At 39.7% G+C, this 15,055-nt stretch overlaps 1 protein-coding gene across 1 annotated transcript in view; it reads right to left on the reverse strand.

The window, feature by feature from the left end:
• Nucleotides 1-4,690: 4,690 nt before the first annotated feature.
• LOC145438055 (uncharacterized) overlaps nucleotides 4,691-15,055 on the reverse strand; it is a 35,141-nt gene continuing 24,776 nt past the window's right edge. The window contains exons 6-10 of the mRNA XM_080315431.1: nucleotides 9,557-9,696; nucleotides 9,358-9,495; nucleotides 9,115-9,273; nucleotides 6,620-6,779; nucleotides 4,691-5,122 (exon numbers count right to left, since the gene is read on the reverse strand). Of these exons, the coding sequence (XP_080171557.1) occupies nucleotides 4,941-5,122; nucleotides 6,620-6,779; nucleotides 9,115-9,273; nucleotides 9,358-9,495; nucleotides 9,557-9,696 (779 nt within the window). The 3' untranslated portion in view covers nucleotides 4,691-4,940. The remainder of the gene's footprint in view (nucleotides 5,123-6,619; nucleotides 6,780-9,114; nucleotides 9,274-9,357; nucleotides 9,496-9,556; nucleotides 9,697-15,055) is intronic.

A 15,055-nucleotide genomic window follows, 5' to 3' on the forward strand; every position in this document is an offset into this window, starting at 1 on the left:
TTCCTATGTGTTTCTTCTCTATCCATCGTGTAAGGCTGGCCAGGAAAGAATCAGCGCTACTTTTTCTTGGTATCCTTGACAATATGTTATCCACTGTGACTACGGTACATAGTCGAGTGGTTTTGCTTTCAGCCGACCTCAATTTCGGCTGGCGGCAGCTGCCGAGATCAATCTCTAATGTCGTGTCATTCGTATGGGCTGACACCCTGTAAAATTCAGAAATACACGTTTCCAAAGCTTTGGGTATGGCTCGAAAATATAAGGTCGATAAATAGGACAGGCGTGGCTGGACCACTGAACATCGCCGTAGAAGCGTAATAAAATCCCACACATCACACATCAGAAGGATTGAACCAGTGTCTGTTAAAATTTTATTGTAAGTTCAATATTCAATACTGCCATACCTTTCGTTTTAGTAAATTCGGACAATATCGTCAAAAGATATACTGTTTCGCTGCTAACTATTCGGGCAATATCGTGGCAATATTGTACTTTGCAGCTGCTCTCTTATAGACGCACGTAGCATAGTTTGAACGGCGTGGAGTCAATTTCAAGTCAAGGAATCGGTGACGACTAAATCGCTTTACCTGTAGGCTACTACGTACATGTTCTCGACACGCTGATAAATGATGACCAGTTGTTGTTCTGATATTCATATTGTGTATCGACTACAATTCTTCGCGAATTGATTGAGTTTTGTGATACTTCGAAAATAATATTTTACATCTACACCTTTCAATTATACCACTTCATATTACAATACGTTAAGAGAAACCAGTATATAGCATAAACAAGAAGTATTATTATATTTGCAGTAATCGGTGTAGGGAGTTTATTACTGGAAATGACAATCGTAACAATCGATGGTATGACAAATAGTTTATACAATTTCAATCAACACAGATCACATGATATCCCCTCGTAATCAGATCTTTACTGGTATATAGCAGTGTTGGGATCAAGTCACTACCTTCGAGTCACGATTCATCTCGAGTCATTGCAGATTTTGACTCGAGTCAAGTCAAGTCAATCAATTTTCAAAAGTGACTCGAGTCAAGTCAAGTCACTCGTTTTTTGGAAGTGACTCGAGTCAAGTCGAGTCAAGTCAAGTCAAGTCACGAGTCAAGTCACAATTCAAGTCAAATTGAATTTTCGAAGTATGAGTGATGATTCAAAGCCATTACATTTTGCTAGCTGTGTGAAAGATGGATTAATTGATCATTTATCTTGAATCAAGTAACAAATTTCTAGGTAAATATACATGTAAAAAGACGTTGTATCCCTCCTGCACTATTAAAACTGCTAATAAAAGACGCGAGTAATCGTACAGCTACATGCTACGTAGTCAGTTATTATCAGCCAAAATATAGGACCTAATGCGAAGCTTCGATAAGTTGAAACAAATTGATGTGATACAGTAGCCTGCGCTACCCATCTACACGTCCGTGAGAATATAAACGCACAATCCGCGTATTTGTTTGATTTAAATCATACAAGAGAGTTGGTAAATGTGAGCACTGTGCAACGTAAGCATTGAGCCGTCTAAGAAACAGAGGCACATTGCTATTTAGATTAATCTTCTACTACTACTTCGACAACGTAAGCTGTGATCGTTTCGTTTCCGGTCAGTTTATTTGAGATGTAGCAATGGGGGATCAGTGTAACGTAGAATCATTGAATGACTGGTTGTTCTCACGTAACACCGGTGCATCTGGAACAATCCGAACATGCACAAGATACAGCGATTTACTTGACACTGTTTACTTTATGACTTGAAATTGACTCGTAAATTTTACTCCGAGTCACGAGTCAATGCACATTTTCGAAGCTCCGAGTCAAGTCAAGTCAAGTCATTTTTCCAAAGTGACTCGAGTCAAGTCAAGTCATACGAAAAAGTTGACTCGAGTCTGACTCGAGTCAAGTCATGACTCGAGTCATCTCAACACTGGTATATAGTGGCTACATAAAAGCCATCGCTTAGTTGGCTATTACTTTCTCAAAAACGGACTGAGAAGATTGAAGACATGTCTGAGATCGTCTGTGGGCTAAAGACAGACTTGGACAACTAGAAAATGTTCAGCTCTTTCGATTTATGTCAGATTGGAATTAGTATTAGATCTTCATTTTTTTCCAAATTAGATTAGAGTTAGAATTAGTGAATTCGCAAAAACTTGGAAATTGAATGAAATAGTGAATGAGAAATAAATACTGCAAAAAGATCAGCTCGTATCAAATCACAGTGAATTACCATAACCACGAGAATGGTTAACGTCCGTGCACCAAGCTTGGTTCGTTTTGCACTATACCAGGGGTCATGAACCCGCGGCCCGCGAGGTCATATTTTGCGGCTGGCCCTCTGATTTATGATTTTGGAAGAATGCGGAATAAAGCATTTTCAAATGAGGAAATTGATTTCAGTTTCAAATTGTTGTTGTTTCAAATAAAGCTATTCGCCTGTGCCCAACAACACTATTCCTCACAAGCTGAAACGGCTTCGGCGATGGCAACATAGTATTCCATCGATAGTGAGTCAGCTGATATGAAGAAGCATATTGCCTTGACGTGCAATGGCCCAGGTACTGCCAAGATCAAGACGCATTTTTATTTGGGATTACTATTACTACCCATATGGCTGTGAGCCAAATAAAGTAATTTTTGATTTCATTGCGCTGTGTTTGCTTAGATTTGTTGTCACTACTTTTACGTTTTCAAAGTCCTAAATGTAGAGCTTCTTGGAGGTACAGAACCTCAATATACAATTGAATAGTATATTCATATTGAAATGAACCCAAATATTTTCGGCTGACACTTGTCAGCAACTAGTAGAGAATTGGAAAGAACATTGCATATCAAAAATCGTATCACAAAATATGACGTCACCAGCATGAATTTCCTGCGGAACGCATAAACCAGCATGTCCCCAGATTTATCAGAACACGTGTATCACGCTCGGTGAAAAGCTCACCCTTAAATCATCCGCTTAAACTTGATGCTGACCGATCAAAGACCATTAATTCTGCCATCGGCAAACATCTGTTAGATGATCCGATTTGTGCGAATAATTATCGAGACGACAGATTTCGCGTCGTTGGGAGGGGCCGTTCACCCTTCCATTTGTGTGCCTTCGAGTCGACTTTTATCAAAATACACCAACCAAAACTCTGTCAACAAAAGGGGTTCGTGTACCACCTAAAATAGTACATTGAACGCTCTCTCCTTCGAAATTTCATGCTGGTGACGTCATATTTTGTGATACGATTGTTGATATACAATGTTCTTTCCAATTCTCTACTAGTTGCTGACGATTACCCCTGACGAGTGTCAGTCGAAAATATTCGGGTTAGTAGACGTCTTTATGTGCATTAAAGTAGTGAGTGCGTTAGCGGTTTACATCAATTTGGAAAGTTGTTTTCGCATCTCCAAACGTTTTTCTTCTCATGCCATATGAGCAATACTAGTATTGGAACTGTGTATTGATCTCAACTACGATTCTCTTCGAACTTATTATCTCTACATTATATATTAGAGTGCCACTTAATAGATATGAATACTGACCACATTCTTTCGGTATCCGGTTAAAACCCTGTTTTATAAAATGGAATCCGGATCCTGTTACCGTATAGGCGTGCACACTCAATAACAATAATTAAGGCGTATACAATATTAAAATCCGGATGAAAACATGGCTCAAGGATGAGCGTCTTACCATATTGTCGTCGTTGTTCTATAAATTACAATTCGACGAAGTTTGGTATTAAACATTCTCCAAAATCGTGGTGCAATGTAGAATTAAAACCAGGTTCACGTGGATACAAAATATCGACGTTTTCAAACGGAAAAGCTTTCACACACTATAGAAATGTCGCATCCTTTCTTGTTCCGGATCCGGCACTCGCACAAAAATATAAAACTGTATCTAATCCAGTTTCAGAAAATCTTATCTGAATTCCTGCCATGTTCGGTATCTAAAATTCATATCCTGTACATCTCTATCACTTGGCTCCTTCATGTAAGCAATTAAGCATAAATACCTTTACTAGCCCCTAGCGAAATCAAATACTTTCGGGCGAGATAGCGCAGTGGTATAATCCGCGGCTGCAACACCAATGGGTGCGGGTTCGAGTCCGACCGAGGTCGACTTCCGAATTCCGATACCTAAGCGTTGGAGGTTTACCTAGGCTCCTCCTCGCCACCTCATCCGCGTCAGCGGTGTCTTACAAAAGCCTAGAGGTGGGCCGTGCTATAAGTCGGCAGTTACGGAAAATATGAAGAATATCGGCCTGGTGTAAATGACCATAGCAGTCGACAAACACCATGAATACCCCAAAACAAACAAAACAAACAAACTTTCGGACGATCCCTAGACTATAGTGCTTCGCGATGTGTTCAGTTATGCAGTAGTCTACTTTACGGAAGAGGGCTTTCCCACTTGCACATTTACTGAAGTGGTTATGCTGTAGCATTGCTTCTACTTTTACTGCCGTAGGTCGTAGAATACGTACCTGGACATCGCCACTCTCAGTTGCACTGGAGTAGAAATTTAAGACCACGTATGTCTACTTTGGCCGCCCCTCGTTGTCCCTCAATCGCCATTCCTCCAATCCTAGTGGCCAAACTGCCTACGCTGCAGTAAATGTACTCACTGTGTGCCGAATTCCAAATTCTACATTCACTTTTCAAAACATTCCGGTTACATATAAAAAAGTTTTAATGGGGTTCATGAATTAATTAATTTCCGCTCCAATGTGATAGCTAAGTCGCGATTTCCGTATCTTCAAAGTTCGTCAGTTGCTGTTGCTAAACGCTTTTTATCGATGCGATATTGATAAACTGTATGATATTGACAGCTATAACACGATATAGTACTATACGATAAGCACAGTAAATGAATTGTTGATGTACACTGCGAAAGCATATTCATCCATGATAGAAAAGTACTTTCAACTATTGGCAATTAGTTGTATCTGCTTTGTAACTTCCGTAAAATTATTTTGAGAACCGTCTGTCAAATCCACGTAAATTTTGCCGTTTATAAGAATCCCGAGCCATCCAGTTGGATTGTAGCCTTTTTCCAGCATTAGCGGCAGAAGAGGTATCCCTAAATGTTCAGCGTACTCCGCTTCTGAAATTAACAGTACGTCAAGGTTAGTTTTCCATTCGATTTGTAGCGAGGGTGAAAGTATGAGAGATCTAAACTGCGGTTTTGTAGGCCATGCATTTCCGATTATATCGTTCTGCAGTGTAACTTTTGGAAGTCTGGATTGATCTCAGCAACATCTGTACTTGACAGGTTTTCCAAAAATGCAAACTTTCTAATGCAGCAAGCTAAATGTCATTATCAGCGACACGCATGTCCATCATTTTTGTATGTTTGGTTTTGCACCGTAAACTATATTTTAAGACTTCAGATATAGCTCTTGCTTGCAATGCTTATGTGGATAGGTCAAAAACGTTCCAACTACGTTACCAACGATTCGGCGAAAGTCTGCCAAAAAGAGACACGGTTTAAAGGCGCTGTACTTATTGCACATTTGCTCAATCGCATCTTAGTCGGCGTGTGTCACAAAGAGCTGCATAGGAGCTTTACTGAAATATATTCAGATTATAGTTATTTCGCATATTTTGCGCAGTTCTGGCACATAGCCGTGGCTTACATTGCGAAGTTCGGCCTTATATATAGTGTAAAATATTGTTTCGATTTTTAGGGCTCTGAAGGAGCGGAAGAAGGTCCAATTAGTCTATAATGTTTGTTTTAATTATCGACTCTAGCAAGGAATCCCACCAACCGCTTTCTTCGTAGTAAACATACCAAATCAATTCCAATCCTAGATCAACTTTCAGCTATTATGCCATAACGCCGATAACCGCTGCTATACCGAGGGTGGATGGTACCTAAACCTTCGGTAGATATTTGGAGCTCAGCAGTTGGCAGTCACAGAACAGCAGGGGGTGAGATTATAGCCGCCGTGTAGTACAGTGGTTCCCAACGGGGGTGACGGGGGGCGATAGGGGGCGATGACGCGTCAAAACGGCTGACCTTTTTTTTTAGTCAACCCGCCGGTGATTACAGTTTGTATGCCCAATTTTCGGTACATAAAATTTGGGGGCGATGATCGGTGTTGACCTTGAAAAGAGGGCGATGGGTCGAAAAAGGTTGGGAACCACTGGTGTAGTACAAGCAAAGCGTGAAATGGCCAAAATATAGGGTTACCATACGTCATCCTTAGGAGAATTTGTCCTCTTTTTTCAGGTTTTTGAAAATGTCCTCCGAGGACGCCTAAAGGTTCTCCTTTTTGGCAGTTCGTCCTCCTTCACAGATTTTACAGAAAAATGGGCATAAATAACGCTAAACAGGAAATTCGGGAAATTCGTTGTTCGATCGGAAGTGATGACCTTTTTTTAGCAAAAATAGCGAAATCGGATGATTTCAGTTTTTATCAAGTAACTTTTCTGTTGTGGTAAAAGTGTCCTCCTTCCCCGATTCCAAAATATGGTAACCCGACCAAAACAGTAACCATCAATTACTGCGGCAGTGAACACAGACTTACATAGAAGCTACTGCGAAACTATTTTATCCAACATGCATGTATTATTGTGGATAATTGACTGATATACTTGCCTTTTTTGGTGTTTTTACTTTCGGCATACTTCTGAGTTATTCCCATCAACACAATAGATGCATTTTCAACTGCGTCTGCCATGCAATTGTTAAGGGATCCCTTCATTTCATTCACGTCAACCCATACCGTATATCCTGCTGCAGCGAGGTACTTTTGAAGCTTTGAAGGAAAATATTCGAGGCAATGCATTTGTACTCGCAAGCATGGAAAAGTATTCACAGGACGCAATTGTCGCTTGGTCAATAGGCTACGTGTGACTTACCTCGCAAGAATCATTCGTTGAAATATACAAACATTGTGATTGAACCATAGAGAGGTGCGAAGTTCAGTTGACTATGCGGGCGGACCAACAATCTCATGAGCTGAGCAACTATACTGCACGATATCAGCCTACCCGCCTATATGACCCAGACAAAGATATCATATGTGAATATATGAAATACTATCCAGGTTATAACTATCACTTATAGGTTTTGTCATTCATCAGACAGAAGAAAAGGGTGCATCAAAGTTGTAAGAGGCTTGTGGCTTCCCCTCTATCTATCATTCGATCTAATCGCAATGGTCCGAAAACTTGTGTGAATTTTCTCCTTAAACACTAAACATGCGCCATTGAGATCTATGCAGTATAGTTTGCATGACCTAAGAACAATCAATATTTTTTCATATTTCTATTGGATACAATGAGCATGAAGGGCTAAGTCTATATGGCATATACTATATGCCAGGGGTCGACAACTCAAAATAGGTCGCAGGCCACTTTCCTAACTTGATAGACGCCGCGGGTCGCACAATTTTAATGACGACACCTAATATTTGGCACCTGACTAGCTATTAGCAAAAGTGAAAAGGCATGACAATATATCAATGTAACGTGTTGTTGTCTACACGCGTGGTATACATATTGTTAAAAAGAATCACTACCTTACATTAATACAACTGTATCAAATATATGTATTGATTATAGCATGGTGTATATTCTGTAGTATGCCCGACACCCAGTATATCTGGCCGCGCTTTGCTGCGACTGGATGCTGGTCGTTCGTTGATTTGCTGGTGTCAAGACCGCTTGGAGAAGCTCTGTCAGTCGCGGGCGTAAGACGAAAGACAGATTCAATATGTCAGTGATTCGCAATCTTTTCGTCTTTCCGAACCCTTTTTGGACCGTCACAGACCCCCGAGGACACCGCCTGGGTTTTAGTTCAAATTTAGCCTGATTATCGTGCAATCGACTTGTGCAAATATGAACTGTATGCTAGTGATGAACAGCAAAAAAGATTTTGAACTGACGCTGATTGACCTTACTATTCCAACTATTTCACAAACCCCAACAAAACATCAAAACAGCAATATGTTTGTATCAGTAAGCTATATTGGCAATTTGGCAATTAAAATGAGTTTGCCCAATAGGATATTTCATCGGAGATCGCCATGAGTATAGGGAAAGTTTTTGCAACTTTTGTACCTTTTTTTTTACAGCTTCCGGCAGCTTCCTAAATGCTCGGAAGATATGTAGAATGCTGTTTTAAGCTGTTTGAAGGAATCTTATAGTGCAACTTTTTGCAACTTTTTTCCATTTTTTTCATGCAACTTTTTGCAACTTTTTCGATTTTTGATGAAAGCTTTTTCGATATATCATGCAACCCACTTTTTACTGGAAATATTTGGCAGTATATGTCACAGTTTTTTGAGAATTTTGGTGAAAAACACGGCCAAATTCGCACTGAAGTAACGCTCTTACGGGTATTTCGGGAGCTGAGCCGGATAGTTGACCTTTTTTTTAGTCAACCAATGAAGACTGTGGATGGAAAACTGTATTTTGGGGGTGGAACTAGGAAGTTGACCTTTTTTTTAGTCACCCGAGCAAAATGTGATATTTTAGTGCAACTTTTGTGAAAAAATAAATGCAACTTTCCACGATTTTAACTGCAACAAAAGCTTGTCCTAGTCATGAGGTTTTAGCAGTAATGAAGAGAAACTGGCTTCTAATTTTCCTAACCATTTTACAAATTTAGAGGTTTTTCGCACCCCCTGAAAGTGGTTCGAGGACCACCGGTTGATAACCATGTATTGTGTTTACCATAGCTTGCTAATTGGTAGTGTAAGGGCGAGGTGCAATCAGTTTCATCGGTCTGTCGTCTTTTGTGAGCACACTTTTAGTAATGTCAAAGTCATTTTCAGCGAGGAATGGTGATATTGAATGCGAGGGAATAAATCTTTGCGAAAACGATCAAGATTTCAAAAATATATAGTTTCAAGCATTTAGAAATACAATAATGATATATATTTTCTGGAATCCGAAACCTGGTTGCGGGCCGCAAAAACACACCTGACAGACCGCATGTGGCCCGCGGGCCGCGTGTTGGTGACCCCTGCTATATGAAATATACATCATCACAACCCTGGACTTTTCTGTTTTATTGCCCAAAAAGAGATCAGTAAGTCTCGCTTTTGAGTGTGTTACATTGCACATATTGGAGGCGTATCCGTATACCTTCAAGATCGTATTCTGCGAATCCCATTGGTAACTCAGCATGACATGATTTTTGCTTTTCTTGAGCGTATGTAGAAGACTTGCACATTTCTTTTTCGCTTCGTTTGGTATTGAAGCATCGGCGTAGTAATCTTTAATAGATTTTACGATACGTTGTTCCTGAAAGATGCAGAATTGAAAATGCCACAACATATTGCGACGATTACTTTTGATGTTATCGTTAATTCCAGTAAAATTGCGTACCCGAATGACAGACTGCTTTGTTGATTCAGTGGTGACTAGTTGCCAGAGTAACTCCAAGCACATCATTATTTCTCCGTGATCGCTCTCTGTGATGATCCCGTCCAGCGACTTCAGTAAATTTGCTTTCACCATCGCACACTTTCCAATATAACGTGAGAAATGTGGCTCATCTTAGAAGGTATTATTGTTAAGATCTCACCTTGTTTTTGTCATTCTCGGTGACCAGTTGCGTGATGAACTGTAGAATTTCCTCCAGGGCTAAGCCCTGTCCTTTGTGTATGTGATCAGCCTCACCACGGGCATCGTAAATCATATTTATCACATATTGACAGTCAATTTCTGCGAAAAAAACATGAACCCTGCTAATACGACACAGTTTTAGGACAAAAAGTGGCAAACCGATTTATAGCGATAACACTGGTCAACACATATTTTTAGGCAGACAAAGTAAGAGTGATTTTGGGGTTTCTATGAAGGCCACTGATCCCGAATATGACCTTAGTTTTTTCAAATTGGCTCGTGTTGTGGAGATAACCCATGGGGCTATTTTAACCAAAATCTCCCATTTTTGCGGTAATGACAAGATATAAAATCAGCTCAGTCGTACTATAAAGTTTACAAATCCAATCTACTTGTTATTTTTACACACATAAGACTCTTTTAAATCAAAATACAGCAACAGCACTATATTTAGGGGTAATATATTGATCATAGTTACATACTTTCACGGATATCATGTACATAAATAAACTCCAGCCATGTATATAAGTATTTACCTAGATACTCAAATAATATGGCATTAATTTAATCAGTTTTACGTCAACCACCTATTGTAAATTTGAAATAATCAGTTGGAATATAATATTGTCAGTTTATTTTACAGCACAATTGTTTTTAGTACGATTTTCGCCTGTAAGCTATTTAGTGCAGTTTCTCGAAAGGTTCCGGCAAAGGTCTCCCATAATATATTCAATTGTTCATCTCATCTGCCCTGATATCTTTTTTGTTGTTGTTCTGATGTCTTGGTAGAACCTCTTCCCTTGCTAATCAACAAGATGATCAGGAAATATATCAAGATGACTGAACAGGAAGTGAACTTTTATGCTCATGTTTGTGCTCAAGATTTCGATATGCAGCTACGAATTTTCGTACCAACTGTTTGTAGTTGGGTGCTTTGTGATCATCAAAAGAGTTTTATTTACTACATCTTAGAAGAAATTTCATGCAGTGAACTCCTCCTAATGTGAAATTGCAACCCTTCATTCCAATTCGAATATACCAGATACCTTATTTAAGCTTCTCGTTTGATAGGGTTACTAGGTATACCCACTTTGTTACAAGTCCAGAGAAATGATACGAATTTGAGTATTGCTGTTAAACTTTTAAGGACAAATTTTATAGTTTTATACTCCTCTTTAATCTTGGTAGAATGACCAATTGATAGAGAAGAATATGTATTTCCGTTGTGCAAAAGTGCAATTTTTAGGCTTCACAAACTGCTTTTTTGACAAACTAATATTTCCCATCATGGTATCATGTTAATATTGATAGCATGACTGAGAACGACGTGGGGGTTCTTCATAGTCAATAATCTATTTATGTGAAGTATAAATATTGAAAAAACTATGATTTTCTTCCTAGCAAGTGAAATATTTAAGGGTGAATACAGTAATTTTGGGATTGTTTAGGGGTATAAATATCTTCTGACAGAGAGCCAATCTGACAAAACTAATGTGATATTCGTAATCAGCAACCTCAAAAACCCCAGGAACGCCTCTCAGATGTTCTGCCTAATTTTTTTTTTCATTTTGTTGACCAGTGTAATATATTGCAATAGATTCTTGTTTTACCAAGTCACCGTTCAATGTCATCATCCATATAATACCAGCTCGTCATTTCACCAACTGTTTCACAATGTACAATATTTATACTGGGCAATATATACAGGACCGTAACAGCACTTCGTCAGCCCCCCCCCCCCCCAAAAAAAAAAAAGAAGTTGGTCTTGCCCCCCCATAGGGTGATAAACCTAAATTATGGGGGTTTCGCCCCCCAGACCCCCTCAGCGTATATGCTGTTTGCTGCTACTTGTCAGCTACATTTGATGTTCTGTTCGGTGAGAAGCCATGTTTCGCGTAAACGCGCATAGCGCGAAAAATTTATACAATTCGTGTTTGAATCGGTCAATGTGACCGGGAATTGCATATATATCGCTATCAATTTTTTTCCTCTCTCTGCTCACGTAATCAGATTTACCGGTACGCTGAGTGAGGTGTGTTCGAAAAGGTAGGACCCCAAATGATAATTAAATATCTTCGGGCGGGCCCGTTGGTATATTGACTTGGTTAAATGCCGCTATTTCGCGACCTCCTATATCTGCTATGTCAAAAGATATGGAAATCGATAAAACGTACTAAACTGAAAGACGCACACGATTTCAAATCGGTATTTTTTTTTTACTAGCAAATAATTTTTCCCTCACTACATCCTAGAAGGGATTCCATGCAGTGAGCACCTTTATTGATATGAAATTGTAATCCTTCGTCCGTATTCGAATCTGAGATCCACCAAAGATTCCACATTTAAGATTCTCGTTTGATATGGATACTATAGGTATACCCACTTTGTTGACTTTACGGAAAATTATCCATTTACAATTGAAAAGAGATGAGACGCATATGAGTATTTTAGTTAAGCTTTCCAGGGACAAACTTGATAGCTTTATACTCCTCTTTCACTTGGTAGAATGACCAATTGGTACAGGAGAAAATGTATTTCATTTGTGCGAAAGTACAATTTTTAGGCTTGACAAACTGATTTTTTAACAAACATAAAGTTCTCGCATCGGGTCATGTTAATATTGATGGAATAACTGAGAACGTTATGAGTGTTCATCAAAGTCAATTATCTATTCATGCGCAGTATAAAAGTAGACAAATCTAGGATTTACTTCCTACCAAGTGAAATAAGGATAAATACTGTGATTTTACGCTTTTTTACAGGTATAGATATCTTCTTTTCTATAGCCAATCTGGCGAAAATAATGTGATATTCGTAATCAGCAACCTTGAAACCCCCAGAAACGGCTCCTAGATGTTCTGCCAAAATATTTTGTTTTTCATTTTGTTGACCAGTGTTATTGACAAGGAGTGGAAAATTTCAATAATCGAGTCTTGTTGCAGTGAGCATCAACCTGGAAACGCACTTCACCCTATCACAGTGGTTCTCAACCTTTTTCACCCAGGAATATCTAGAAGAAGGAGTTCTAGGTATCCCTGTTTTCACCTCACAGACCGGTAAAATTGGTAAAAATATTTGGCGGACCGGTGGACCTTCCAAAATTGAAATAATCCCAAAATGTGAAGTATAGGCCTATGCAGCCGTTTTTTGCAAGTATAGTATTGGCGAGTGACATTTCGAGGGTTTTGTTCGTAATTAAATATGTTCATGATGGTATTCATGTCATTTTAGGGTCACAATGTGTCTGTTGAGTCTGTTAAAATTGCCTTACCCTTATTCCTGGTCTTTGTGCGTCGAGGCGCAGCATTGGCCGATGCGGAAGTCTCAATTTCTATAAATCCTGCGTATTTTTGTTGAGGCAAGGGTACCCAAGAATAAAGATATTTGACAGGACCAGGACCACGAGCAGAATAAATTTTAGCAATCAGTACCGCGGTAGCTTTCGATTGATAACCGTTTTATCAAATTTCATGCTCGGCAAGCCGGTCGAAAATTACCGTCAAATTGCCTTTGACCAAATAGAAAGTGTGACGTAGACCAATTTCACTGAGCCGTGAGATTTGCTTGTGTCCACCACTCCACCCCATATAAAACGCCATGGTTTGTTGCAAGCGTGGTTGTACCAAGTCACGGCATTCCGAGTCACAAAAGTCCTTCTCTGATTGTAACGTTTGACGTGACGAGTACGAGTCCGAGTAATTTTACAGAAGGTTGCGCCCAAATTCAAATCACAATTTTCAGTCACGAATCATCAACGGGTCATGTTTTACCATCATAAACAAGTAATGTCACGTAATAGTTGATCTTCCGCTGCGTGGTAACATTTGAAAGTGATGTATTAGTGAAGTTTGATGAGTAGATTCAGGCTTCTGATGTAATTTTAGAGCGAATATTGAGTTCTCAAATTAAAAAAATGGTAGTTAAACATTGTCGAATACTTCGAAATCCAAAATGCCGTCACGGGCCGCACAAAATGGTCTCGCGGGCCGCGTGTTTGAGACCTCTGATTTAAACCGTGGATTCACAACCTGAGGTACCCGTACCGCCAATGCAGTGGTTCTTACCCAGTGTTTCCGGTGACCGCAGGGGTCCACTGAATCAGTCTCAAGGCTTCCCTGGAGGCAGAGATGCACACTAAAGACTCAACTCATGAATATGGTTTGTGCTGATACGCCCGTCTTGGCCGTCATTGGCTGCAGGCAATAAGGCCTGATCCAGAAGTCGCTTTGTGACTAATATGGTAGTACGTCGTGTACACTGGCAGGCAACGGGAGGAGGGATTCGAAATAGAAACCTTGTCCACTTTTATTTCCGATATTATTTATAAGCTGATTTGCAATTGAACAAGTGGTATGATTGAGCGAGTGGTATCCCACTGTTTCGTGTCTATCGAACGATACGATAATATCCTTTCCAAGGTGAATAACCCTCGCGTTTAACTAGTATTGAAGAGCGAACAAGAGAAGTCACAATGATTTGCAACAAATAGTCATTGCTAGATCGATATTTTTCGGCATGTCAAAATCAGTCAAAATGTTGTCGAAATTGTAGCGTTAGGTCAGAAAAATGTCGAAATTGTTTACAAAATCAATTTTTTTTGGAACCTGCATTTCGTTTGTATCGTGTATGTTTGCACTATCGGTGAACTTATCGTTCGACATTTCACAGCTTGTAGGCTACTTTATAAAGCTACAGTTGAAGACCATCGCCCATCGTCTGCTCATACGGTCAAATGAAACAAATAGGTTGACATGGTGTTATGCTCAACGTGCCGCAATATCCTAACTGACGCAAGACTGCCTGTGCATCGGTTCTTATATGAAGAAGCGCATGATAAAAAAATGTGATGTCGACAACATTGTCAGAATGAAGCAGCACGGTGTGTCACCAGCAGTGTACGCACAACTTTAATCTTGCCAGCCAACAACTGCTGCTGTTGAACGTTCTTTCTCCATTCTTGGCCAGCTACTTGGTATGCGGACAGACTCTTTCTACCCGAGAATGTAGGAAAGTATCTTTCGTTGTCAGGCCGCATCCCAAACCCCCAACTGGGAGGCCCCAGCTCGACGGGGACCCAAAATTATTTCGTGAATTGACATAAATCATAGAGCATTTTTTTAGAAAATTATCCCGAAGATGTTTAATTATTATTTACGAGTTCTAGCTTTTCCAATACAACTCACTCAGCTCTACCGGTAAATCTGATTACGTGAGCGGAGAGAGGATAAAAATTGATAGCAATATATATGCAATTCCCGATCATATTGACCGATTCAATCATGCATTATATAATTTCTTCGCGCTTCGTGCGTTTAGACGACACAAGCTCACTCACTAAACCAGTGGTTCCCAAACTTTTTCGGTGTCAGGGCCAAATTTAGAATTTAAGAGCACGGTCGGGGCCGCACGAATACCAAGCAATTAAACGGACCCAAAATGTAATCAAAATATGAAAATT

The sequence above is a fragment of the Botryllus schlosseri genome, chromosome 4, assembly GCF_051294905.1.
Source record: "Botryllus schlosseri isolate E-star chromosome 4, Bs_hap1, whole genome shotgun sequence".
Lineage (NCBI taxonomy): Eukaryota > Metazoa > Chordata > Ascidiacea > Stolidobranchia > Styelidae > Botryllus > Botryllus schlosseri.